General features: G+C 45.9%; 1 protein-coding gene across 2 annotated transcripts in view; it reads right to left on the bottom strand.

Annotated features, from left to right (window-relative positions):
- Positions 1–27,127, bottom strand: part of ABHD12 (abhydrolase domain containing 12, lysophospholipase) — a 495,702-nt gene that overhangs the window by 68,836 nt on the left and 399,739 nt on the right. For both annotated transcript variants that reach the window (XM_078649029.1, XM_078649028.1), the window contains one exon: positions 19,958–20,037. In XM_078649029.1, coding sequence (XP_078505155.1) covers positions 19,958–20,037 — 80 coding nt within the window. The remainder of the gene's footprint in view (positions 1–19,957; positions 20,038–27,127) is intronic.

Below are 27,127 nucleotides of genomic sequence, written 5' to 3'. Positions count from 1 at the left end.
GCAGATTCAGAGTGCAGATTCAGAGTGCAGATTCAGAGTGCAGATTCAGAGTGCAGATTCAGAGTGCAGATTCAGAGGGCAGATTCAGAGTGCAGAGTGCAGAGTGCAGATTCAGAGTGCAGAGTGCAGATTCAGAGTGCAGATTCAGAGTGCAGATTCAGAGTGCAGAGTGCAGATTCAGAGTGCAGAGTGCAGATTCAGAGTGCAGATTCAGAGTGCAGAGTGCAGATTCAGAGTGCAGAGTGCAGATTCAGAGTGCAGAGTGCAGATTCAGAGTGCAGAGTGCAGATTCAGAGTGCAGATTCAGAGTGCAGAGTGCAGATTCAGAGTGCAGATTCAGAGTGCAGATTCAGAGTGCAGATTCAGAGTGCAGAGTGCAGATTCAGAGTGCAGAGTGCAGATTCAGAGTGCAGAGTGCAGATTCAGAGTGCAGATTCAGAGTGCAGAGTGCAGATTCAGAGTGCAGATTCAGAGTGCAGAGTGCAGATTCAGAGTGCAGAGTGCAGATTCAGAGTGCAGAGTGCAGATTCAGAGTGCAGATGCAGAGTGCAGATTCAGAGTGCAGATTCAGAGTGCAGATTCAGAGTGCAGATTCAGAGTGCAGAGTGCAGATTCAGAGTGCAGATTCAGAGTGCAGAGTGCAGATTCAGGGTGCAGATTCAGGGTGCAGAGTGCAGATTCAGGGTGCAGAGTGCAGATTCAGAGTGCAGATTCAGAGTGCAGATTCAGAGTGCAGAGTGCAGATTCAGGGTGCAGAGTGCAGATTCAGAGTGCAGAGTGCAGATTCAGAGTGCAGAGTGCAGATTCAGAGTGCAGATTCAGAGTGCAGATTCAGAGTGCAGATTGTGGGTGCAGATTGTGGGTGCAGATTCAGAGTGCAGATTGTGGGTGCAGATTCAGAGTGCAGATTGTGGGTGCAGAGTGCATATTGTGAGTGCAGAGTGCAGATTGTCAGTGCAGATTCAGGGTGCAGAGTGCATATTGTGGGTGCAGAGTGCATATTGTGGGTGCAGAGTGCAGATTGTGGGTGCAGAGTGCAGATTGTGGGTGCAGAGTGCAGATTGTGAGTGCAGAGTGCAGATTGTGAGTGCAGAGTGCAGATTCAGAGTGCAGATTCAGAGTGCAGAGTGCAGATGCAGAGTGCAGATTCAGAGTGCAGATTCAGAGTGCAGAGTGCAGATTCAGAGTGCAGATTCAGAGGGCAGATTCAGAGTGCAGAGTGCAGATTAAGAGTGCAGAGTGCAGATTCAGAGTGCAGATTCAGAGTGCAGATTCAGAGTGCAGAGTGCAGATTCCGAGTGCAGATTCAGAGTGCAGATTCAGAGTGCAGAGTGCAGATTCAGAGTGCAGAGTGCAGATTCAGAGTGCAGAGTGCAGATTCAGAGTGCAGAGTGCAGATTCAGAGTGCAGAGTGCAGTTCAGAGTGCAGATTCAGAGTGCAGATTCAGAGTGCAGATGCAGAGTGCAGATTCAGAGTGCAGATTCAGAGTGCAGAGTGCAGATTCAGAGTGCAGATTCAGAGTGCAGATGCAGAGTGCAGATTCAGAGTGCAGATTCAGAGTGCAGATGCAGAGTGCAGATGCAGAGTGCAGATGCAGAGTGCAGATGCAGAGTGCAGATGCAGAGTGCAGATTCAGAGTGCAGATTCAGAGTGCAGATTCAGAGTGCAGATTCAGAGTGCAGATTCAGAGTGCAGAGTGCAGATTCAGAGTGCAGAGTGCAGATTCAGAGTGCAGAGTGCAGATTCAGAGTGCAGATTCAGAGTGCAGATTCAGAGTGCAGATTCAGAGTGCAGATTCAGAGTGCAGATTCAGAGTGCAGATTCAGAGTGTAGAGTGCAGATTCAGAGTGCAGAGTGCAGATTCAGAGTGCAGAGTGCAGAGTGCAGATTCAGAGTGCAGATTCAGAGTGCAGAGTGCAGATTCAGAGTGCAGAGTGCAGAGTGCAGATTCAGAGTGCAGATTCAGAGTGCAGAGTGCAGATTCAGAGTGCAGATTCAGAGTGCAGATTCAGAGGGCAGATTCAGAGTGCAGATTCAGAGTGCAGATTCAGAGTGCAGAGTGCAGATTCAGAGTGCAGAGTGCAGATTCAGAGTGCAGATTCAGAGTGCAGATTCAGAGTGCAGATTCAGAGTGCAGAGTGCAGATTCAGAGGGCAGATTCAGAGTGCAGAGTGCAGATTCAGAGTGCAGATTCAGAGTGCAGATTCAGAGTGCAGATTCAGAGTGCAGATTCAGAGTGCAGAGTGCAGATTCAGAGTGCAGAGTGAAGATTCAGAGTGCAGATTCAGAGTGCAGATTCAGAGTGCAGATTCAGAGTGCAGAGTGCAGATTCAGAGTGCAGAGTGCAGATTCAGAGTGCAGATTCAGAGTGCAGATTCAGAGTGCAGATTCAGAGTGCAGAGTGCAGATTCAGAGTGCAGATTCAGAGTTCAGAGTGCAGATTCAGAGTGCAGATTCAGAGTGCAGATTCAGAGTGCAGAGTGCAGATTCAGAGTGCAGATTCAGAGTGCAGATTCAGAGTGCAGATTCAGAGTGCAGATTCAGAGTGCAGATTCAGAGTGCAGAGTGCAGATTCAGAGTGCAGATTCAGAGTGCAGATTCAGAGTGCAGATTCAGAGTGCATAGTGCAGATTCAGAGTGCAGATTCAGAGTGCAGATTCAGAGGGCAGATTCAGAGGGCAGATTCAGAGGGCAGATTCAGAGTGCAGATTCAGAGTGCAGATTCAGAGTGCAGATTCAGAGTGCAGATTCAGAGGGCAGATTCAGAGTGCAGATTCAGAGTGCAGAGTGCAGATGCAGAGTGCAGATTAAGAGTGCAGATTCAGAGTGCAGAGTGCAGAGTGCAGATTCAGAGTGCAGATTCAGAGTGCAGAGTGCAGATTCAGAGTGCAGATTCAGAGTGCAGAGTGCAGATTCAGAGTGCAGAGTGCAGATTCAGAGTGCAGATTCAGAGTGCAGAGTGCAGATTCAGAGTGCAGAGTGCAGATTCGGAGTGCAGATTCAGAGTGCAGATTCAGAGTGCAGATTCAGAGTGCAGATTCAGAGTGCAGAGTGCAGATTCAGAGTGCAGAGTGCAGATTCAGAGTGCAGATTCAGAGTGCAGAGTGCAGATTCAGAGTGCAGAGTGCAGATTCAGAGTGCAGAGTGCAGATTCAGAGTGCAGAGTGCAGATTCAGAGTGCAGATTCAGAGTGCAGATTCAGAGTGCAGATTCAGAGTGCAGATTCAGAGTGCAGATTCAGAGGGCAGATTCAGAGTGCAGATTCAGAGGGCAGATTCAGAGTGCAGAGTGCAGATTTAGAGTGCAGATTCAGAGTGCAGATTCAGAGTGCAGAGTGCAGATTCAGAGTGCAGAGTGCAGATTCAGAGTGCAGAGTGCAGATTCAGAGTGCAGAGTGCAGTTCAGAGTGCAGATTCAGAGTGCAGATTCAGAGTGCAGATGCAGAGTGCAGATTCAGAGTGCAGAGTGCAGATTCCGAGTGCAGAGTGCAGATTCAGAGTGCAGATTCAGAGTGCAGATTCCGAGTGCAGATTCCGAGTGCAGAGTGCAGATTCAGAGTGCAGATTCAGAGTGCAGATGCAGAGTGCAGATGCAGAGTGCAGATGCAGAGTGCAGATTCAGAGTGCAGATTCAGAGTGCAGATTCAGAGTGCAGATTCAGAGTGCAGAGTGCAGATTCAGAGTGCAGAGTGCAGATTCAGAGTGCAGAGTGCAGATTCAGAGTGCAGATTCAGAGTGCAGAGTGCAGATTCAGAGTGCAGATTCAGAGTGCAGAGTGCAGATTCAGAGTGCAGATTCAGAGTGCAGAGTGCAGATTCAGAGTGCAGAGTGCAGATTCAGAGTGCAGAGTGCAGAGTGCAGATTCAGAGTGCAGATTCAGAGTGCAGATTCAGAGTGCAGATTCAGAGTGCAGATTCAGAGTGCAGATTCAGAGTGCAGATTCAGAGTGCAGAGTGCAGATTCAGAGTGCAGATTCAGAGTGCAGAGTGCAGATTCAGAGTGCAGATTCAGAGTACAGAGTGCAGATTCAGAGTGCAGATTCAGAGTGCAGATTCAGAGTGCAGAGTGCAGATTCAGAGTGCAGAGTGCAGATTCAGAGGGCAGATTCAGAGTGCAGAGTGCAGATTCAGAGTGCAGATTCAGAGTGCAGATTCAGAGTGCAGATTCAGAGTGCAGATTCAGAGTGCAGAGTGCAGAGTCCAGATTCAGAGTGCAGAGTGCAGATTCAGAGTGCAGATTCAGAGTGCAGATTCAGAGTGCAGATTCAGAGTGCAGATTCAGAGTGCAGAGTGCAGATTCAGAGTGCAGAGTGCAGATTCAGAGTGCAGATTCAGAGTGCAGATTCAGAGTGCAGAGTGCAGATTCAGAGTGCAGAGTGCAGATTCAGAGTGCAGATTCAGAGTGCAGATTCAGAGTGCAGATTCAGAGTGCAGATTCAGAGTGCAGATTCAGAGTGCAGATTCAGAGTGCAGATTCAGAGTGCATAGTGCAGATTCAGAGTGCAGATTCAGAGTGCAGATTCAGAGTGCAGATTCAGAGTGCAGATTCAGAGTGCAGATTCAGAGGGCAGATTCAGAGTGCAGATTCAGAGGGCAGATTCAGAGTGCAGATTCAGAGTGCAGAGTGCAGATTCAGAGTGCAGAGTGCAGAGTGCAGATTCAGAGTGCAGAGTGCAGATTCAGAGTGCAGAGTGCAGAGTGCAGATTAAGAGTGCAGAGTGCAGATTCAGAGTGCAGATTCAGAGTGCAGATTCAGAGGGCAGATTCAGAGTGCAGATTCAGAGTGCAGATTCAGAGTGCAGAGTGCAGATTCAGAGTGCAGATTCAGAGTGCAGAGTGCAGATTCAGAGTGCAGAGTGCAGATTCAGAGTGCAGAGTGCAGATTCAGAGTGCAGATTCAGAGTGCAGATTCAGAGTGCAGATTCAGAGTGCAGATTCAGAGGGCAGATTCAGAGTGCAGATTCAGAGGGCAGATTCAGAGTGCAGAGTGCAGATTTAGAGTGCAGATTCAGAGTGCAGATTCAGAGTGCAGATTCAGAGTGCAGAGTGCAGATTCAGAGTGCAGAGTGCAGATTCAGAGTGCAGAGTGCAGATTCAGAGTGCAGAGTGCAGTTCAGAGTGCAGATTCAGAGTGCAGATTCAGAGTGCAGATGCAGAGTGCAGATTCAGAGTGCAGAGTGCAGATTCCGAGTGCAGAGTGCAGATTCAGAGTGCAGATTCAGAGTGCAGATTCCGAGTGCAGATTCCGAGTGCAGAGTGCAGATTCAGAGTGCAGATTCAGAGTGCAGATGCAGAGTGCAGATGCAGAGTGCAGATGCAGAGTGCAGATTCAGAGTGCAGATTCAGAGTGCAGATTCAGAGTGCAGAGTGCAGATTCAGAGTGCAGAGTGCAGATTCAGAGTGCAGATTCAGAGGGCAGATTCAGAGTGCAGATTCAGAGTGCAGAGTGCAGATTCAGAGTGCAGAGTGCAGAGTGCAGATTCAGAGTGCAGAGTGCAGATTCAGAGTGCAGAGTGCAGATTAAGAGTGCAGAGTGCAGATTCAGAGTGCAGATTCAGAGTGCAGATTCAGAGGGCAGATTCAGAGTGCAGATTCAGAGTGCAGAGTGCAGATTCAGAGTGCAGAGTGCAGATTCAGAGTGCAGATTCAGAGTGCAGAGTGCAGATTCAGAGTGCAGAGTGCAGATCCAGAGTGCAGAGTGCAGATTCAGAGTGCAGAGTGCAGATTCAGAGTGCAGATTCAGAGTGCAGATTCAGAGGGCAGATTCAGAGGGCAGATTCAGAGTGCAGATTCAGAGGGCAGATTCAGAGTGCAGATTTAGAGTGCAGATTCAGAGTGCAGATTCAGAGTGCAGATTCAGAGTGCAGAGTGCAGATTCAGAGTGCAGAGTGCAGATTCAGAGTGCAGAGTGCAGATTCAGAGTGCAGAGTGCAGTTCAGAGTGCAGATTCAGAGTGCAGATTCAGAGTGCAGATGCAGAGTGCAGATTCAGACTGCAGAGTGCAGATTCCGAGTGCAGAGTGCAGATTCAGAGTGCAGATTCCGAGTGCAGATTCCGAGTGCAGATTCCGAGTGCAGAGTGCAGATTCAGAGTGCAGATTCAGAGTGCAGATGCAGAGTGCAGATGCAGAGTGCAGATTCAGAGTGCAGATTCAGAGTGCAGATGCAGAGTGCAGATGCAGAGTGCAGATGCAGAGTGCAGATTCAGAGTGCAGATTCAGAGTGCAGATTCAGAGTGCAGAGTGCAGATTCAGAGTGCAGAGTGCAGATTCAGAGTGCAGAGTGCAGATTCAGAGTGCAGATTCAGAGTGCAGAGTGCAGATTCAGAGTGCAGATTCAGAGTGCAGAGTGCAGATTCAGAGTGCAGATTCAGAGTGCAGATTCAGAGTGCAGAGTGCAGATTCAGAGTGCAGATTCAGAGTGCAGAGTGCAGATTCAGAGTGCAGATTCAGAGTGCAGATTCAGAGTGCAGATTCAGAGGGCAGATTCAGAGTGCAGAGTGCAGATTCAGAGTGCAGATTCAGAGTGCAGATTCAGAGTGCAGATTCAGAGTACAGAGTGCAGATTCAAAGTGCAGATTCAGAGTGCAGATTCAAAGTGCAGAGTGCAGATTCAGAGTGCAGAGTGCAGATTCAGAGGGCAGATTCAGAGTGCAGAGGGCAGATTCAGAGTGCAGAGTGCAGATTCAGAGTGCAGATTCAGAGTGCAGATTCAGAGTGCAGATTCAGAGTGCAGAGTGCAGATTCAGAGTGCAGATTCAGAGTGCAGATTCAGAGTGCAGATTCAGAGTGCAGAGTGCAGATTCAGAGTGCAGAGTGCAGATTCAGAGTGCAGAGTGCAGATTCAGAGTGCAGATTCAGAGTGCAGATTCAGAGTGCAGATTCAGAGTGCAGATTCAGAGTTTAGAGTGCAGATTCAGAGTGCAGATTCAGAGTGCAGAGTGCAGATTCAGAGTGCAGATTCAGAGTGCAGATTCAGAGTGCAGATTCAGAGTGCAGATTCAGAGTGCAGATTCAGAGTGCAGATTCAGAGTGCAGATTCAGAGTGCAGATTCAGAGTGCAGATTCAGAGGGCAGATTCAGAGTGCAGATTCAGAGGGCAGATTCAGAGTGCAGATTCAGAGTGCAGAGTGCAGATTCAGAGTGCAGAGTGCAGAGTGCAGATTCAGAGTGCAGAGTGCAGATTCAGAGTGCAGAGTGCAGAGTGCAGATTAAGAGTGCAGAGTGCAGATTCAGAGTGCAGATTCAGAGTGCAGATTCAGAGGGCAGATTCAGAGTGCAGATTCAGAGTGCAGATTCAGAGGGCAGATTCAGAGGGCAGATTCAGAGGGCAGATTCAGAGTGCAGAGTGCAGATTCAGAGTGCAGAGTGCAGAGTGCAGATTCAGAGTGCAGATTCAGAGTGCAGATTCAGAGTGCAGATTCAGAGTGCAGATTCAGAGTGCAGATTCAGAGTGCAGAGTGCAGATTCAGAGTGCAGATTCAGAGTGCAGATTCAGAGTGCAGAGTGCAGATTCAGAGTGCAGATTCAGAGTGCAGATTCAGAGTGCAGATTCAGAGTGCAGATTCAGAGTGCAGAGTGCAGATTCAGAGTGCAGAGTGCAGATTCAGAGTGCAGATTCAGAGTGCAGAGTGCAGATTCAGAGTGCAGAGTGCAGATTCAGAGTGCAGAGTGCAGATTCAGAGTGCAGATTCAGAGTGCAGATTCAGAGTGCAGATTCAGAGGGCAGATTCAGAGTGCAGATTCAGAGGGCAGATTCAGAGTGCAGAGTGCAGATTTAGAGTGCAGATTCAGAGTGCAGATTCAGAGTGCAGAGTGCAGATTCAGAGTGCAGATGCAGAGTGCAGAGTGCAGATTCAGAGTGCAGAGTGCAGATTCAGAGTGCAGATTCAGAGTGCAGATTCAGAGTGCAGATGCAGAGTGCAGATTCAGAGTGCAGATTCAGAGTGCAGATTCAGAGTGCAGATTCAGAGTGCAGATTCAGAGTGCAGATACAGAGTGCAGATACAGAGTGCAGATACAGAGTGCAGATTCAGAGTGCAGATTCAGAGTGCAGAGTGCAGATTCAGAGTGCAGATTCAGAGTGCAGATTCAGAGTGCAGATTCAGAGTGCAGAGTGCAGATTCAGAGTGCAGATTCAGAGTGCAGATTCAGAGTGCAGATTCAGAGTGCAGATTCAGAGTGCAGAGTGCAGATTCAGAGTGCAGATTCAGAGTGCAGAGTGCAGATTCAGAGTGCAGAGTGCAGATTCAGAGTGCAGATTCAGAGTGCAGATTCAGAGTGCAGATTCAGAGTGCAGAGTGCAGATTCAGAGTGCAGATTCAGAGTGCAGATTCAGAGTGCAGATTCAGAGTGCAGAGTGCAGATTCAGAGTGCAGAGTGCAGATTCAGAGTGCAGAGTGCAGATTCAGAGTGCAGAGTGCAGATTCAGAGTGCAGAGTGCAGATTCAGAGTGCAGAGTGCAGATTCAGAGTGCAGATTCAGAGTGCAGATTCAGAGTGCAGATTCAGAGTGCAGATTCAGAGTGCAGATTCAGAGGGCAGATTCAGAGGGCAGATTCAGAGTGCAGATTCAGAGGGCAGATTCAGAGTGCAGAGTGCAGATTTAGAGTGCAGATTCAGAGTGCAGATTCAGAGTGCAGATTCAGAGTGCAGAGTGCAGATTCAGAGTGCAGATGCAGAGTGCAGAGTGCAGATTCAGAGTGCAGATTCAGAGTGCAGATGCAGAGTGCAGAGTGCAGATTCAGAGTGCAGATGCAGAGTGCAGATTCAGAGTGCAGATTCAGAGTGCAGATTCAGAGTGCAGATTCAGAGTGCAGATACAGAGTGCAGATACAGAGTGCAGATACAGAGTGCAGATTCAGAGTGCAGATGCAGATTCAGAGTGCAGATTCAGAGTGCAGATTCAGAGTGCAGATTCAGAGTGCATATTCAGAGTGCAGATTCAGAGTGCAGAGTGCAGATTCAGAGTGCAGATTCAGAGTGCAGAGTGCAGATTCAGAGTGCAGATTCAGAGTGCAGATTCAGAGTGCAGATTCAGAGTGCAGATTCAGAGGGCAGATTCAGAGGGCAGATTCAGAGTGCAGAGTGCAGATTCAGAGTGCAGAGTGCAGATTCAGAGTGCAGATTCAGAGTGCAGATTCAGAGTGCAGAGTGCAGATTCAGAGTGCAGATTCAGAGTGCAGATTCAGAGTGCAGATTCAGAGTGCAGATTCAGAGTGCAGATTCAGAGTGCAGATTCAGAGTGCAGATTCAGAGTGCAGAGTGCAGATTCAGAGTGCAGATTCAGAGTGCAGAGGGCAGATTCAGAGTGCAGATTCAGAGTGCAGATTCAGAGTGCAGATTCAGAGTGCAGAGTGCAGATTCAGAGTGCAGAGTGCAGATTCAGAGTGCAGATTCAGAGTGCAGAGTGCAGATTCAGAGTGCAGAGTGCAGATTCAGAGTGCAGAGTGCAGATTCAGAGTGCAGAGTGCAGAGTGCAGATGCAGAGTGCAGATTCAGAGTGCAGATTCAGAGTGCAGATTCAGAGTGCAGATTCAGAGTGCAGATTCAGAGGGCAGATTCAGAGTGCAGAGTGCAGATGCAGAGTGCAGATTCAGAGTGCAGATTCAGAGTGCAGATTCAGAGTGCAGATTCAGAGTGCAGATTCAGAGTGCAGATTCAGAGTGCATAGTGCAGATTCAGAGTGCAGATTCAGAGGGCAGATTCAGAGTGCAGATTCAGAGTGCAGAGTGCAGATTCAGAGTGCAGATTCAGAGTGCAGAGTGCAGATTCAGAGTGCAGATTCAGAGTGCAGATTCAGAGTGCAGATTCAGAGTGCAGATTCAGAGTGCAGATTCAGAGTGCAGATGCAGATTCAGAGTGCAGATGCAGATTCAGAGTGCAGATTCAGAGTGCAGATTCAGAGTGCAGATACAGAGTGCAGATTCAGAGTGCAGAGTGCAGATTCAGAGTGCAGATTCAGAGTGCAGATTCAGAGTGCAGATTCAGAGTGCAGATTCAGAGGGCAGATTCATAGTGCAGATTCAGAGGGCAGATTCAGAGGGCAGATTCAGAGTGCAGATTCAGAGTGCAGAGTGCAGATTCAGAGTGCAGATTCAGAGTGCAGAGTGCAGATTCAGAGTGCAGAGTGCAGATTCAGAGTGCATAGTGCAGATTCAGAGTGCAGATTCAGAGTGCAGATTCAGAGTGCAGATTCAGAGTGCAGATTCAGAGTGCAGATTCAGAGTGCAGAGTGCAGATTCAGAGTGCAGAGTGCAGATTCAGAGTGCAGAGTGCAGATTCAGAGTGCAGATTCAGAATGCAGAGTGCAGATTCAGAGTGCAGATTCAGAGTGCAGATTCAGAGTGCAGAGTGCAGATTCAGAGTGCAGAGTGCAGATTCAGAGTGCAGATTCAGAGTGCAGAGTGCAGATTCAGAGTGCAGATTCAGAGTGCAGATGCAGAGTGCAGATGCAGAGTGCAGATGCAGAGTGCAGATTCAGAGTGCAGATGCAGAGTGCAGATTCAGAGTGCAGATTCAGAGTGCAGATTCAGAGTGCAGATTCAGAGTGCAGATTCAGAGTGCAGATTCAGAGTGCAGATTCAGAGTGCAGATTCAGAGTGCATAGTGCAGATTCAGAGTGCAGATTCAGAGTGCAGATTCAGAGTGCAGATTCAGAGTGCATAGTGCAGATTCAGAGTGCAGATTCAGAGTGCAGAGTGCAGATTCAGAGTGCAGATTCAGAGTGCAGATTCAGAGTGCAGAGTGCAGATTCAGAGTGCAGATTCAGAGTGCAGATTCAGAGTGCAGAGTGCAGATTCAGAGTGCAGATTCAGAGTGCAGATTCAGAGTGCAGATTCAGAGTGCAGATTCAGAGTGCAGATTCAGAGTGCAGATTCAGAGGGCAGATTCAGAGGGCAGATTCAGAGGGCAGATTCAGAGGGCAGATTCAGAGGGCAGATTCAGAGTGCAGATTCAGAGTGCAGAGTGCAGATTCAGAGTGCAGATTCAGAGTGCAGAGTGCAGATTCAGAGTGCAGATTCAGAGTGCAGAGTGCAGATTCAGAGTGCAGATTCAGAGTGCAGAGGGCAGATTCAGAGTGCAGAGGGCAGATTCAGAGTGCAGATTCAGAGTGCAGAGTGCAGATTCAGAGTGCAGATTCAGAGTGAAGAGTGCAGATTCAGAGTGCATAGTGCAGATTCGGAGTGCAGATTCAGAGTGCAGATTCAGAGTGCAGAGTGCAGATTCAGAGGGCAGATTCAGAGTGCAGAGTGCAGATTCAGAGGGCAGATTCAGAGTGCAGAGTGCAGATTCAGAGTGCCGAGTGCAGATTCAGAGTGCAGATTCAGAGTGCAGAGTGCAGATTCAGAGTGCCGATTCAGAGTGCAGATTCAGAGTGCAGATTCAGAGTGCAGAGTGCAGATTCAGAGTGCAGAGTGCCGATTCAGAGTGCAGGTGCAGAGTGCAGATTCAGAGTGCAGATTCAGAGTGCAGATTCAGAGTGCAGAGTGCAGATTCAGAGTGCAGATTCAGAGTGCAGAGTGCAGATTCAGAGTGCAGATTCAGAGTGCAGATTCAGAGTGCAGAGTGCAGATTCAAAGTGCAGATTCAGAGTGCAGATTTCAGATTCAGAGTGCAGATTCAGAGTGCAGATATCAGATTCAGAGTGCAGATTCAGAGTGCAGTTGCAGAGAGAACTCAGCAGCACCACCACAGCATCACTCAGCACCACCACAGCATCACTCAGCACCACCACAGCATCACTCAGCACCACCACAGCATCACTCAGCACCACCGCAGCATCACTCAGCACCACCACAGGATCACTCAGCACCACCACAGCATCACTCAGCGCAATCCCAGCATCACTCAGCACCACCACAGCATCACTCAGCACCACCACAGCATCACTCAGCACCACCACAGCATCACTCAGCACCACCACAGCATCACTCAGCACCACCACAGCATCACTCAGCACCACCACAGCATCACTCAGCACCACCACAGGATCACTCAGCGCAATCCCAGCATCACTCAGCACCACCACAGCATCACTCAGCACCACCACAGCATCACTCAGCGCCACCACAACATCACTCAGCGCAATCCCAGCATCAGTCAGCACCACCACAGCATCACTCAGCGCCACCACAACATCACTCAGCGCCACCACAACATCACTCAGCGCCACCACAACATCACTCAGCGCAAGCCCAGCATCACTCAGCACCACCACAGCATCACTCAGCGCCACCACAACATCACTCAGCGCCACCACAACATCACTCAGCGCCACCACAACATCACTCAGCGCAATCCCAGCATCACTCAGCACCACCACAGCATCACTCAGCGCCACCACAACATCACTCAGCGCCACCACAACATCACTCCGTGCCACCACAACATCACTCCGTGCCATCACAACATCACTCCGCGACATCACAGCATCAATCTGTGCAACCATTCAACAACAACTGGTTCAATTATGTTCTCTCAATGTTTCAAGCTTTATTACAAATGTCACAAAAAGATGTTATTTCACTTCTGTTCTTGGATTTTCATCACAATAAAATACACTGAACATAATCGTCACAAACGTTATTTACAAAAGTTTAAGCTATTGCCAATATAAATTACAATCACTTTTATTTAAGTATTAATTATTTAAAAAAATTAAAAGCCGTTGCTATTTGTAATATCAATACATCTAAGTCACGTAAATACAAAACATGTTGCATTACAAATGCTATAGTCGTCACATGTGCGAAAGTTATAACTATTGGCATTGAAAATGACAAAGCTATTAATTTAGCTATTTTCAAAATCAACACATAAATAAAAAAATTGTCATTTACAAGACCAATAACTCAAACTTTCATAATGCGAGACCTATTGCATTGCAAATGCTTGTTTTAAATTACGTTTCCTTTAATACAGCTAGCAAGAAAAAGGAAAATGTTTATTGAAAACGATACATCTGAATAACGGACTATACTGTTGGATTATCTGCAGTATAAAAATTAAGAGAAAGATATTTAATAATATTTGGGTTTTTTAAACCCATGCCTTGTGTTAAAACACATTCTGTCTGTAGAGGTAAAAGTGATGTTTCAGCGTACACTAGGCCCTGGTTGCAATTAGTATGTTTAGGTTTTATCTGCTTTTCAGGAGGGTGGCACTAATAAACAAGGAGCAGGGGTTAAGAAGGTAAGGAAAGCGTTTTGGTGGTTTCTTAATTTAAATGCAGTGAGATGCCGATATTCTGTTTAGCTCGCAGGAAGGAAATAAGGCTGGCACTACTCTACCCACCCCAAAAGATAAAATCCAAAATCAGCCGCGATAATGCATTGTGATGAATTATGGAAAAGATGGCATGGGCATGACATCACATGGTAAAATAATTGCATTTATAAGTACATTGCAAATGATCCTTGTTCTGGTTAAATACCTTTGTTTCTGATTGCTACACATGACATCACACCATGGCATAAACCATATAGGCAGACGTGCAGATTAATAAGCTATTTATTGTCACTGCTGAGTGAGGCTAGGGGCATCATGACCCATCTGAGGCTTCATCTACAAGAAGTGTAGGCCCACCACACACTTGCACTCAGTCAGGACGGGTGGCAGCAGGGCTTACGGTAAAGAGCGAGAGAGAGAGAGAGCGAGAGCGAGAGAGAGAGAGAGAGAGAGAGAGAGAGAGAGAGAGAGACTGACTCCACACTGGATGCTAGAAGTCTCTTAAAAACGGAGTTTGCAGCCACTTCACAATTGCTCGTATCTGCTTTGGCTCTATGCGTTTCGGATACTACTCCTTGTTCACAAGCAATGCAAAGGATGAGAAATACAGCGACTGACGTGAGTATTCTGCTCTTTATTATCGCAATCAAACCTCAGTGTATGTATATGTGTATATATATATATATATATATATATGTGTATATTACCTACTGGTGGTCGCCAGTAGGTAGTTATAGTTAGGATTGGCTACCATAGGAAATCCGCAACATTCTATTAGGAACAACTCTGGCCCCGGTTGAGGAATTTGCGTGTAATTTTCCAAACTTTTGGCCAGCTCCGCTCCGCTCCTTCCCTGGAAGTTTCGGGGGGATTCGTGGAGTGGGGGCTGAGAAAAAAGGGGGGTCCCAAAATGTGTTTTCCCCATGTTAATTTCCATAGGACGGTCTGACAAGTCTACAGCCCGAACCGCTGAACGGAATTACGCCAAACTTGGCAAAATTGTAGGGACTGGTACGCAGATGTGCCTTTGCTATATTTGGTGAAAATTGCTCCAGTGTTTTTTTTTTAATTAACTTCAAAAACACATATATATCTATAAGCGCTACGGGAGTGCGCGAGCGGAAAGCTGATTGGCTGTCGGGTGTCTGTCAACATTCTAAACAGTCCGGAGAGTCCACCATCTTGTGTCTTGGTAGAATCGAGACACAAGAGGTGAAAAAGAAAGGAGGAAATAATTAAAAGGGGGCAGAGTAGACACCCCCTGACCCCCTAGGGTTTCTAAGGGGGGTCTAGAAGGACCCTGAAGGGCAAAAAAACGTTTTTTTTTAAAAAAAATTCGTGGGGTAAGCGCTGGGTGCGTTCCCAGGTGCGCGCTCCGGTACGCGCACCCTGAGCGCACCACAGGGAAAAACAGTGTAAAAAATTATAGTAAAATTATGTGAAAGGGCCTGCGTCAGTCTTACGCCTGCTGTGAGGCAGGCGCAAGATTTTGACGCAACGGCGTCCTAAAAGTGACGCAGTGAAATCTCAGATTTCACTGCGTCACTTCTACGACCCTTCCTTGCGTCAATACGCCCCCTTTGCATACATTACACCTGGCGCAGGTATAATGTGGCGCAGGGGTTTACAAAGTGACGCATCTACCTAGATGCGTCACTTTGTAAATATGACTCAACACGGTGCATTTTTTACAGCACTGGTGCGTCACAAAAAGTGACGCACCGGCGGCGTAAAAGTGACGCATGGCCTCATAAATGAGGCCTTCAGTCTTCTACTCTCACTTTTTCTTTCACTTTCTCTGTCTCTTCACTCCCTTACTCACCTTGTCTCACACTCACTTGTCTTTATCCAGTCTGTATCTCCACTCTTTCCTAAACATCACTGCTCTTTTCTTACCCTTCCACACCCCGTTCCTTTACTACATTTTCTTCACTTATTCTCATTCCCCATGTTCACTCCCCTTCTCCTCACTCTCCTTCCCCACACTCACCTTCTTTCAGTTCCCCTACTTCACTTCCCTTCCCCTCTCGTCCCTTTCTTTGCTTTCTCACAAATTTTCCTCTCCTCTCTCACTGCACTCCACTTCAGTTACTCTTTTTCATTTTTTAAGAATACAGCTCTTTTTTGAGAATTGGAGGTAGTTCTAAAAAGAGCTTTTTATTTCTTCTTTTTTCGTTTTTTCCAACAAAAATCAAAAACAGGGAATGGCAAACTGCTCAACAGGAGCAAAAAAAAATAATCAAAATTAGGGCTGGGGACGGCAGCGGTGGTTCTCTATTGCTCGAACCATGTTCATAACACTTTGTTCCCCATAACAAAGTAGTTGATCACAATGTTTGCATTTGACTGAGGCTTCATTAAAAACAGGCTGAATATTTGGGATCAGCAGTTCTGGTCGCCCCCTCACCGATACAGTTGCTCCTCCAGTTGAAGTAGAAGCACCATCCCTTGGTGCCTCTTGTGCCAGAGCCCTGACACTCTCCCGGGCATAGTTCTGGGGGTGCCTCCACTGGACGTGCCGAATCATGGTCGAATTTCCGAATGAATATTTTCTGGTAGGGTCACCCCGTGACAGGACAGTGTGACAAATTTGGCACTCCACCTTTGGAGCATTTACTTTTTTATGTCCCTCAGGTATAGAATTTTTTTTCCAAATAAAATGTTCTTTCACCTTCGGCTGAGGAGGCTCTTCATGAATAAAACCATCTGAATCCTCACTGCTGCTGGATGGTCTGGCAGCCATTCTATCCACAAATTGTTAGCACAGAAAAAAAGAGGTCTTGCTCTCACCAAAGTGAAAGAAGAAGTGAAGGAAAAGGGTGGGGTTGTCATTAGTTGTAAAAAAAAACTGTTAACAACCAATGAAAAGAGTTATTTTTAGGTCACATGACTTGACACGCTTACGCTGCGCGCACCGGAGCGCTTCCGGGGGCGCTTACGCGGCGCGAACGTAGGCTCTTCCGGGGGCGCTTACGCGGCGCGTCTGAGTGACGTTTTGGTAGCTTTACGGAAATGCAAAATCATTTTCATTCGGAAAATCAAAAAAACTACTTTTATAAGCATGGTACGGAATGTCGCATTATTATTTAGTTTTCATACATATTTTTTTTTACGAACGCAGAAATAGCGCTCTCGCTGCGCTCTCGGGAGAGCTTACCGGTGCGCGCACCCTGAGCGCTCCAAGTCAAAATGATATGGGTAAGCTTACCGGTGCGCGCACCCTGAGCGCACCAGGAGAAAATGTGAAAAAAAAGAAAAATACAGTGAACAAATAATTAAAAAAGATTTTTTTTATAATTAATAGTTATAAAAAACAGCTAATAAAAATTAAATCGTAGGTAACAAAGTCTATATACAAAGGAATTAACTTTTAAAAAAACTATGGAATTCACTGAAAAAACCATAGGTTTCACAAACGTTATAGTTGGGAATTAGCATTTAAAAAACCTTTGAAATTCACTTAAAAAACCATAGGTTTCACAATCGTTATAGTTAGGAATTAGCATTTAAAAAACCTTTGAAATTCACTAAAAAAACCATAGGTTTCACACTCGTTATAGTTAGGAATTAGCATTTAAAAAACCTTTGAAATTCACTGAAAAAACCATAGGTTTTTTTGTTGTAAGATGAGGCATACTACCTACGTGGGAATGGTGTTTCCATACTTTTCAACGAAAAACACTTACTAGGGTTTTCCTTTGTTCAAGAGTTCGCAATAAAAGAAGGACATTCCTTTCCACACTTCATTTTGTTTTGGGGTGGGTGAGTTTTATATAGCACAAACTAGACCCGAAGGTATCAGAGCACTTTACACGAGCACCAGTTACGCTACAGACGGATACATTAATTTTGTTAGGCACAGGGAGATTAAGTGATTTGCCCAGAATCACAGGATGTTGGACGTTCCTGCCGAGACTTGATCCCGGTTCCCCAGATTTAAGGTTGACCACTCCAGCCATTAGGTCACATCCTCTCAGTGGCCTTAATACTTCTGTTTTGGACTTAAGATAGGGGGGGGGGGTCAGTGCTTTCTACTCCCTCCCCTCTACAGATACTATTTCATCCACACACTCAACAACAGTAATAAATTCAATATTACACTCTGCACATTTTATATTTATCAAATATATCTAGGTGCATAAAGTTTTATGGGGGCCTAAGTAAGATGATATCTCCTTTAACAGTATATCATGCTCTCCACCCTCTATATGCATTGTTGTAATTATATGTGCAGCGCTTCGAACTGATATTATTGAAGAGTCCATTACATAAAGCGAAAAATCCTTGAGAAAGAAAAAAGGAACCTTGCCTAGAGCTCCTTGATCATGGAAACTAGGCAGGCAATTCACCCAAGTAAAGCATAGGTTCTGATCCCACTGGTACAGAAACAAACACAACCAACCTCAACCAAAAACAACAGTGCCTCCTACCTATCAGGGTATAAGCACTTGGGAAGCTTTTGTTGACCACTTGAGATAAACTGGTATTAGAAAAGAGCACATCTATAATCAAAGTCTACAAAAAGCTAAGCATTTAGGAACATCTACTTTCATCACCCCAACACTATAAGGCTTCAGTGCCTCATCATCTCCTAGGTACATTTGACAGTCTCATCCAAACTGTGGGGCTGCGTTTAAGCCCCACTCCAGTGGCAACAGCCTCTTTTTTCAATTGCATTTGCATCCATTTCTTTAACTCTATTCTCTTTCCTTCGTGTTTTAAACCCGTCCATTTTTCACAGTTATACTCCTTGATCTTGAGTAAATAATCCTTCTTAATTCGACCTCAAGCAGGGGTTCGCTATTTTTCAAAGTTTCTCATGCTTTGGTGGGCCCGAAGAACCCCTCTCCCCAAAACACGAACAGAAGCATGGTTCTTTGTTTTAGCAGTTAATTTATTATCCAATGCATTTCGGACCTATGCATAGGTCCTTCGTCAGGGAAACACTGTCAACAAACAATAGGAAAACATTTACTACCATTTACATTTAAAACACGAAGGAAAGAGAATAGAGTTAAAGAAATGGATGCAAATGCAAATGAAAAAAGAGGCTGTTGCCACTGGAGTGGGGCTTAAACGCAGCCCCACAGTTTGGATGTTTATGTTCGTCACATGTGGAGTGGGCTTGGCATGTCAAGCAGTGAGCACGCCGAATCATGAAACTAGAATTAAAAAAGTGTTATTAATAAATATCAGGTGAAACAAGAGGTGTGCAACCCGTTACAATGTTAATACGTCAATTTTTCAGCCCCCAAGGAGTTAGCACCCACCAAAAGCAAAGTATAAAGTATATAACTGAGAATGTATTGGACGCTTCAAGCAAGGGAAAAACATCCGGTTCAGCGTGTCAGTTAATTCATAAAAGAGTCAAGAGGAAAACGTTTTGAAACTCAATAGATGAAGAACATGATTAACGACGTGTCTTAATAATGTTTTAATAATGTTTAAGCATTCTGTATGTAGCACAAATTGGTTCAGCTCAGTGAGGGCCGTGGTATGAACATTTACGGTTATTCCACCGTTAGTATGATGGATTATGGTAGTTGATGGCTAGCTTAAAAGAAAGCGGATATTTGATTGGTGAATGAGGGGGCGGGTCACAGGAAGCAATTAAGAAAGTGTTTCTTTAAAATGAACGGGGAGTAGAACAGAAGGTAATGTTTCCAGCATCACGAAAAGTAAGGCAGACAATATGTTTGGCAGGTACGGGTAAAGCGAAGTATCAGGAGAACGAGGGAAACAAGGGAGGAACCAAGTGTTTCAAAGAAGGAACACAGTGAGGGAGGATTAGACTGGGGTGGATAGTATCAGGATGAAGTTGTTAGCGGGAGGAGAGGGTGAAGAATGAGAGGTGTGGTACAGTAGTCAGAGGGGTGGTTTTGACCCGCCGGGGAAAGAAGTTCTTAAATTTAAGGGGTAGATAGGAATTTAATGGTGAGGAATAGGGGAGTTGTAAGCTAATTACTCTGAAAGAGGAGGAGTATTTCTACTAGGAAGCAGATTGCATTAAAGTGAATGTATATTTTAAAATAACATGTTGTTTGAAATAAAATGTAAATGGTAGTAAATGTTTTCCTATTGTTTGTTGACAGTGTTTCCCTGACGAAGGACCTATGCATAGGTCCGAAATGCATTGGATAATAAATTAACTGCTTAAACAAAGAACCATGCTTCTGTTCGTGTTTTGGGGAGAGAGGTTTTTCGGGCCCACCAAAGCATGAGAAACTTTGAAAAATAGCGAACCCCTGCTTGAGGTCGAATTAAGAAGGATTATTTACACAAGATCAAGGAGTATAACTGTGAAAAATGGACGGGTTTAAAACACGAAGGAAAGAGAATAGAGTTAAAGAAATGGATGCAAATGCAATTGAAAAAAGAGGCTGTTGCCACTGGAGTGGGGCTTAAACGCAGCCCCACAGTTTGGATGTTTATGTTCGTCACATGTGGAGTGGGCTTGGCATGTCAAGCAGTGAGCACGCCGAATCATGAAACTAGAATTAAAAAAGTGTTATTAATAAATATCAGGTGAAACAAGAGGTGTGCAACCCGTTACAATGTTAATACATTTGACAGTCTGCCTGGGAAAGGGACAAAAATACCAGAAGACCGTATGCCATAAAATCTTTACAGATCTTTAAATAAGAAATTTGAAAGTGGATTTAAAAGAAAATACATACCCATCACCACCTACATAGCTGCTGCAGAGATAAAAAAAAACTAACTGTACCTACCACTGAAAAAGGGTGACTTTTAGCCTCTTCGCGTATATTGGTGAATGGAGATTCCAGTATCAGAGCTTCTGGAGGCGTTTCTGGAAAAAATGAACAGCCATAATTGAGAAAACAGAACATCCTTCTAAACAATCAAGTAAACTATGAAGGATGACAGTTTAATATATTTGAGCAACATGATGCATAGAAACTCTGCATCATGTCAGAAACCAGATTTAAAAACCAGGGGGACTCAAAAGAATATACTGTTGAGAATAGGGTGCCGAAAGAACAAATAAATGTTTTAACATTTTGTGTTAAATGTTTTAAACAAGTGTGTTTTCAATGTTTTATCAGCGTGCACAATATAGCTGGGTAGGAAAGCTTCTGGCATTTATTAATAAACATATTCTTTTCTTAACGCGTTCACTGTGGTTTAGGCAGGTTTGAATTAACCAGAAACAACTTAAAGTTCAAAGAAGTCCCTCAGAAAGGCTAAGTGGGGTGGCAGGAGCCTTACCTACCGGACATATGCCTTGCCTTCCTCGATTAGATCTAAATCTAACAGACGTTCTTTTTTGAAGTTGCTTAAAACCTGGTTCTTTTCCCTTAAGTCTCAGTACTTTATCTCCCAACTTAGCTGAAGCCTTGCTTTTTAGCGTCAAGACGCCTCAGCACGCGTTACGCTTTGGAAATGTTTTTACTTACTTACTCTACCTGCCTAACAGGATGTCCCCAACGGCAGCACATCTTAAGGATACAGTGATCAGCCATCAAAAAACTCCAGTCAAGGAAAAGCAAAATGACCCTTTTGCTAATGCAATGTGTTACTGAGACACCAGAGAAAGGGAAGAGAGGACAACGCCCACACCAGGTCTGTCAATTGTTCAAACTGCTTATGTGTGACACTCCTACATGTGCAGTGTGGTTATGTCAGACATTTTCATGATCTATGTATGACACTTGTGACAATTTATTGTGCGCAGAAGTAAGGTATCGTTTTTGCTTTTGTGTAAACCCTTTTTTACAGAATTCCACACTTCAAAATGATCTAGGATGTAAAGGTGCAACAACTACCTCACTCTTGCTGCATTAAAATCTCCATTGGAAATGTATGTTAATTTCCCTCCCTCTTCAGACAAACTCTTGCCTCCATTCTTTCCTGGAGCTCTCTCTCCACCACTACTAGTCATTGTCTCCGAGCCATCAGGCACACTTCACTGTATCTCCTACAGCCACATCATTTGCTATTTCCAATGCCATATTTATGAGCTATTTGCTCATTTCCAGCTGAAATGTGTTTTCCTCCACCCCCTCTATCAAAAACCTCCCTCTTGACCTCTATTTCTTTAGTTTTAGGGCTAAATCTGCTCCACTGGGCTATTGATGTACACTCTGAGAGATGATCAGCACAACATTATCACTTTATCAAAACATTTTTATTCGTTTTTTTAGATTTCAATTTTTTTCATCATTGATCTAGAAAAGAGGTAAAAACCATTCATATTATTGATAATTTTTTCAGTTTTTTCTTTCTTTATACATTTTATAAGTGAACAAAAGTCATGTACATTTTTGCACACAGAGTACAGTTTTCTCAAAGAGACCCCTGTCAATTTAACACACAATCGTACGACCTATCACATCCACATTCATACTCTTCCAGACCATCCACACTAACAACCCACCCAAGGGCACATACACATCCTGGTCGAAAGAGGGACAGAGGTGTTTTAAGTCTCCATGACTGTGTAGTGGGCAGGGTGCATACACAAATGTATGTGACAGGGGTCTCTTTGAGAAAATGGTACTCGGTGTGTAAAAATGTAAATCAATAGCCCATTGGAGCAGATTTAGACCTAAAATTAAAGAAATAGAGGTCAAGAGGGAGGTTTTTGATCTAGTGTTTAGTTTGATTGACCCCCTTTTCTCCCAGACCTAAAATTGAATTACTGCGAGGAGATTTGCTGCTGCCAGGACCCTTCGGCAAGCCAGAAACCCAGTTTTCATTGTGCCAAATTGCTGTGTTACTTGCCCACCCGCCTCCCGCCGCCTGACCCCTGTCCCATCTCGGGGTGAGGCCGCCGAGCGGAGCGCGGTGTTGGGACTGAAAAACTACACTGCCCATCATCCTTTGCGGCGCAACCTGCGTCAATCGCGCGCCAGGAGGCGCTTAAATCTCCAGTCACCCCGGTCGAGTGGGGGAATTACTGCGAGGAGATTTGCTGCTGCCAGGACCCTTCGGCAAGCCAGAAACCCAGTTTTCATTGTGCCAAATTGCTGTGTTACTTGCCCACCCGCCTCCCGCCGCCTGACCCCTGTCCCATCTCGGGGTGAGGCCGCCGAGCGGAGCGCGGTGTTGGGACTGAAAAACTACACTGCCCATCATCCTTTGCGGCGCAACCTGCGTCAATGGCGCGCCAGGAGGCGCTTAAATCTCCAGTCACCCCGGTCGAGTGGGGGAATTACTGCGAGGAGATTTGCTGCTGCCAGGACCCTTCGGCAAGCCAGAAACCCAGTTTTCATTGTGCCAAATTGCTGTGTTACTTGCCCACCCGCCTCCCGCCTCCTGACCCCTGTCCCATCTCGGGGTGAGGCCGCCGAGCGGAGCGCGGTGTTGGGACTGAAAAACTACACTGCCCATCATCCTTTGCGGCGCAACCTGCGTCAATCGCGCGCCAGGAGGCGCTTAAATCTCCAGTCACCCCGGTCGAGTGGGGGAATTACTGCGAGGAGATTTGCTGCTGCCAGGACCCTTCGGCAAGCCAGAAACCCAGTTTTCATTGTGCCAAATTGCTGTGTTACTTGCCCACCCGCCTCCCGCCGCCTGACCCCTGTCCCACCTCGGGGTGAGGCCGCCGAGCGGAGCGCGGTGTTGGGACTGAAAAACTACACTGCCCATCATCCTTTGCGGCGCAACCTGCGTCAATCGCGCGCCAGGAGGCGCTTAAATCTCCAGTCACCCCCGTCTCGCAGGACGCCGGGCGAAGCCCGGGCCAAGGGCGGGGCCGTTTCAGCCCGTTCCAGACCGAACCAGGCTGGGCTGGGCCACCCCCCTTGCCCCTTTTTCTCGGGCTTTGCCCTAAAGGTACTGTCTTCCACCTATTGACTTTGAACATTTGATAATTCAACTGTGAGATCATAAACTGTTAAAATTATGACTAGGGGTTCAAGAAGTAAAACTGCTTCTAAAGCTGCCTCATTTACTGGTCCTATTGATTTATTTATCTCTAAAACAACTGAGGCCATTAATCAAAATATTGCTGTTTTAGAGCGTAGGGTCTCTCAGGACCTTGCGATTGCCCGGAGATCCTCTCTGGGCCCCATAGCGACTGCCTTAACCCCATTGCCATCAGTCACCCCAATTCCCATCCTAATACAATCTGGCACCACAGCACAAGTTCATTCCATCCCTAGTGCTGTGGATTTATCAGCCACTAATTTGTCACTGGAATTGGATTTAACGGAGAACCTTGAGACAACCCCTGACCTTGAGCATATTCTATCTGAAGATCCGGTCCAGGATCTAGCACAGGCTAACAAGCTTAGGGGGGTCAGAGAAGGCGCTGTCCCAAAGCAGCCTGACGAGCATAAAAAGGGGAATATTAAATCAAACCCCCGTATTACCAGCACAATAAAAGGGCCAAGTGTCCCATTACCCAAAAATGTCCCTTCCAGTAATAACTCCGTTGTACCAGATCCATCTAGCCTTCAATGTTCTACTTTGGTCAACACTTTAGAAGGCGGCCCCAGCCCGCCAGACAGTGACACTACACAACTCCTTGCTAGTTTCAGGGACCTATTAAAACTCCACCTCCAACCCTTGGAGAAGAGTATCATGGCAATAGAAAAGCAACTCGCCACACTCCTCACTAAAATACCTAATCAGACTGGGGCGGGTACTATTAAAACTGGTGGGGCACCAGTAACAATCAATTCGGGGACCACTCCGGTTAATTTATCTAGACCACTGGTTACACCCATAGTACAGGTAAAAACTAAAGAGCCCTTAACCACCTTTGTACCTGTCTCAAATAAGAGTGTATCGTCCAAACCCAATTCAAAACCCATGTCACAACCTACACCTCAGTCACATCTAACTATCCAACAAAACTCTATTCAACTCTCCCCTGCAGTTTTACCCCCAGCTGCTAATGTCATCACAGCACAGGGGTCGCTGCAGCCACACCAAGATAAACCCCCGGTCACTCAAAAACCACATCATACTGATGCTAAGAGGGGGCCTAGGCCTAAACGTCCAGTTCATCTTCCACCGGAGGTCTCCCCATTCACGGTAATTTTAACGGGAGTCCCGGAACTTCCAGCAGGTACCGACGAACCCTCCTGGTCCCTTCTGAATAAAATCCTTCAATGGCTTAGCATCAACAGGCCATTACAGCCTGCTAATACTTGTAGAATATCTTCTGTCCGTAGGGTTCCATGGGTGGGGGCGAGTCCTAAGAGTATTCAGGGGGACTGCGTCATTGTCACCTGCGAAGACGCATCCTCGGTGAATCATATCTGTTCATGGCCAGAGCTGGAGAAGAAAGGGGGAATCGATACCCAGCGGCTCTCGTTTTTCTATCCACCAGTATTTAATTTCCATGCTCCAATATTAGCTCCCAATTGGGTTATCCCCCAAGAACAACCCTGGAATTATGGAGGCCCCTGGATGACACAAAAGAGCAGGAATAGGGATTGGCCATCCCGTCCCTGGTACCCCAATAAAGGTCAACCTATGGGGAACGGATGGCAAGGAATTCATACTAGTAACAGATTTGACTGTCTGGAGATGGTCGACTGACATAGTGCCCCAGTACCCTCTAGTCAGCCTGCCACCAAGCAGCTTGGATCACTTTATGCTCGCAAGGTATCTGCCTATGATAGAGTTAGGGTATCCCGTACGTCGGACCGTGTACCTACCGTTGACCTGATGGGCAGACGATATGATACGTTAAAAGAGGGAAGTTCCACAGAACCTTCCCCATTTTATAATACTGCCAGTATTAATCCAACTACCCATTCTTGTAAAGGTGCCCATTGTATCAGTCCTGATGTGAATATATTTTCTGATGCCCCTAGACCAGGCTTAGTGGGGAGTACCCAGGAAGTCAGTTCAACTATATCTTGCGTTACTCAGCCAGCGACGGCCATTCCTGATACTATCAAGTCTGCCGGGCTTACCCTTATCTCCTGGAATATTGCTGGCATTGCAGGTAAATTAGACTCACCCTTTTGGTCCAGGTTTATTGGGGAAGGATTTGATTTAATCCTCCTCCAGGAAACCTGGTGCCAGGAACATATTAATATCGAAGGTTATTCATCGCACTGCCTTAAAGCTACCAAATCCAGTTCAGGTAGGGCCAAGGGGGGTCTTCTGTTGCTCTTGTCTAACAAGTTGAGTAACTGTGTAGTTAGAAGTAGTTCGACAGTGGGAACCCACAGCCAGGTAGTGAGGGTTGAGTGCAGAAAGGGAATCGATTTGGTTATAGTAAATTTCTATAACAATATCTTTGATGCCTCCAGAGGGAATATTTTATTCCCCCTTGAAAAAGAAATTGTAAGGGTTATGGGCATTTCGAACAGAAAGGCAGAGGTTATATGGGCAGGGGACTTTAACCTACAGCCATGCTATTTGTCCAATGGGAATCCCTGTGGTCTTGGAACAGTAATGTATAACCAATGGGGGGGACTGGGAGAGAGGGAGGATTTCCTCCACTTCCCACACTGTAATTATGGTTCAATACTTAACAAAATGTTAACTAAGCTAGATCTGTACCTGTTGAACTGTAACAAAAACATCCAGGCAGTTACGTGTCCTACCTTCACTGGAAGGGATGCTGGGTCATTTATAGATCATATCTTGCTGTCTAGTACCGGAGACTTCTCCAACCTATATATTAAAGAAGAAAGTCTCAGTGACCACAACAGTATTTGTATCACCCTCCTGGGTCATGGTACACTACCTGTGCCAGGAGAAAAGTGCTCTACTGACTTAGTACCCATCAGACCAAATGGTCTAAGGATCAGATGGTCTGGAACTAATTCCAAGGTCAAACAGAAGGAGGTTATAACTAGCTGTAAAACCCAAATCAGTTATTGTTTAAACAATGTAATCAACCCTGATTCCCTACTGTCACATTTTATCACCATCAATGCTACTATCAAAGGTATCTTTACTAGGGCTCTGACATCTAACAGAGGTATGAAGCAGGGTTGGTCTGATAAACCTTGCATGCTTGCCCTCCGGGAACTAAAGAAGGCATTAGGCACCAAACCACGAGACAGCGAGGGAATAAAACATCTTAGGGCCAACTATAAAATGGCAATTACCAACAGAAAAAAGCTCTTACAGAGCGAGGCATGGGATAAGCTAAAGGAAGCAGCAGAGACCAAAAATTGCAAACTATATTGGGAAACAATTAACAGCCCTTTTCTCAATAAAGACGGCATTCCGGAATTAACTTCTTATGTTGCATGTAATGATTGGATTACCCACTTTACCAACATCTTCAACCCGGAAGGGATACCCCTTGATGCATCGATTATTGAGGCTACATCTTGGTTACCTCTACCCATGGGAGTAACATTGGAAGAAGGCTATGAAGGGCTTTCCAATAGTAAAGGAGGAAAAGCCCCAGGCCCGGATGGGGTTCCGCTTGACCTGTTAAAAGCTGAACCGCACTTGTGGGTCCCCATCCTGGTGAGGATCTTTAATTGTGCGGCAGAAGATAACTTTCCTCCTTCTTGGGGCCAATCAGTTATAATTCCCTTATACAAGAAAGGCGGTAAATCTGAGGCCTCCAACTACCGCCCGATTTCTCTGCTGGATGCCTCAGTAAAGGTTATGAGTAGGATTCTGCTTAAAAGGTTAGAAACCTGGGCAACCGATTCGAATATTTTAACTAAAGTCCAATATGGTTTCCGGAAAGGTATGGGCACTCTGGAACAATGTGTAAATTTGGACCTTATAATTAATAAATACACTGTGGCCAAAAATGGCAACTTTTTTTATGTTTTGCTGATTTGAGCAGCGCGTTTGATTTAGTTAATCATGTTATTCTTTGGGAGGTTTTGCTAGAGTCTGGGGCACCGAAGGAAATTGTCCACTTTTTAGCCAGGCTTTACGAAAAACTCTCTTGTAAGGTCCGTTATGGCACCCTAGGCGAATGTACCCCATTTTTTAAAGTT

The sequence above is a fragment of the Lissotriton helveticus genome, chromosome 6 (genome assembly GCF_964261635.1).
Source record: "Lissotriton helveticus chromosome 6, aLisHel1.1, whole genome shotgun sequence".
NCBI lineage: Eukaryota > Metazoa > Chordata > Amphibia > Caudata > Salamandridae > Lissotriton > Lissotriton helveticus.
The sequence above is the reverse complement of the archived record's forward strand: the minus strand, read 5'-3'. Positions and strand labels throughout refer to the sequence as shown.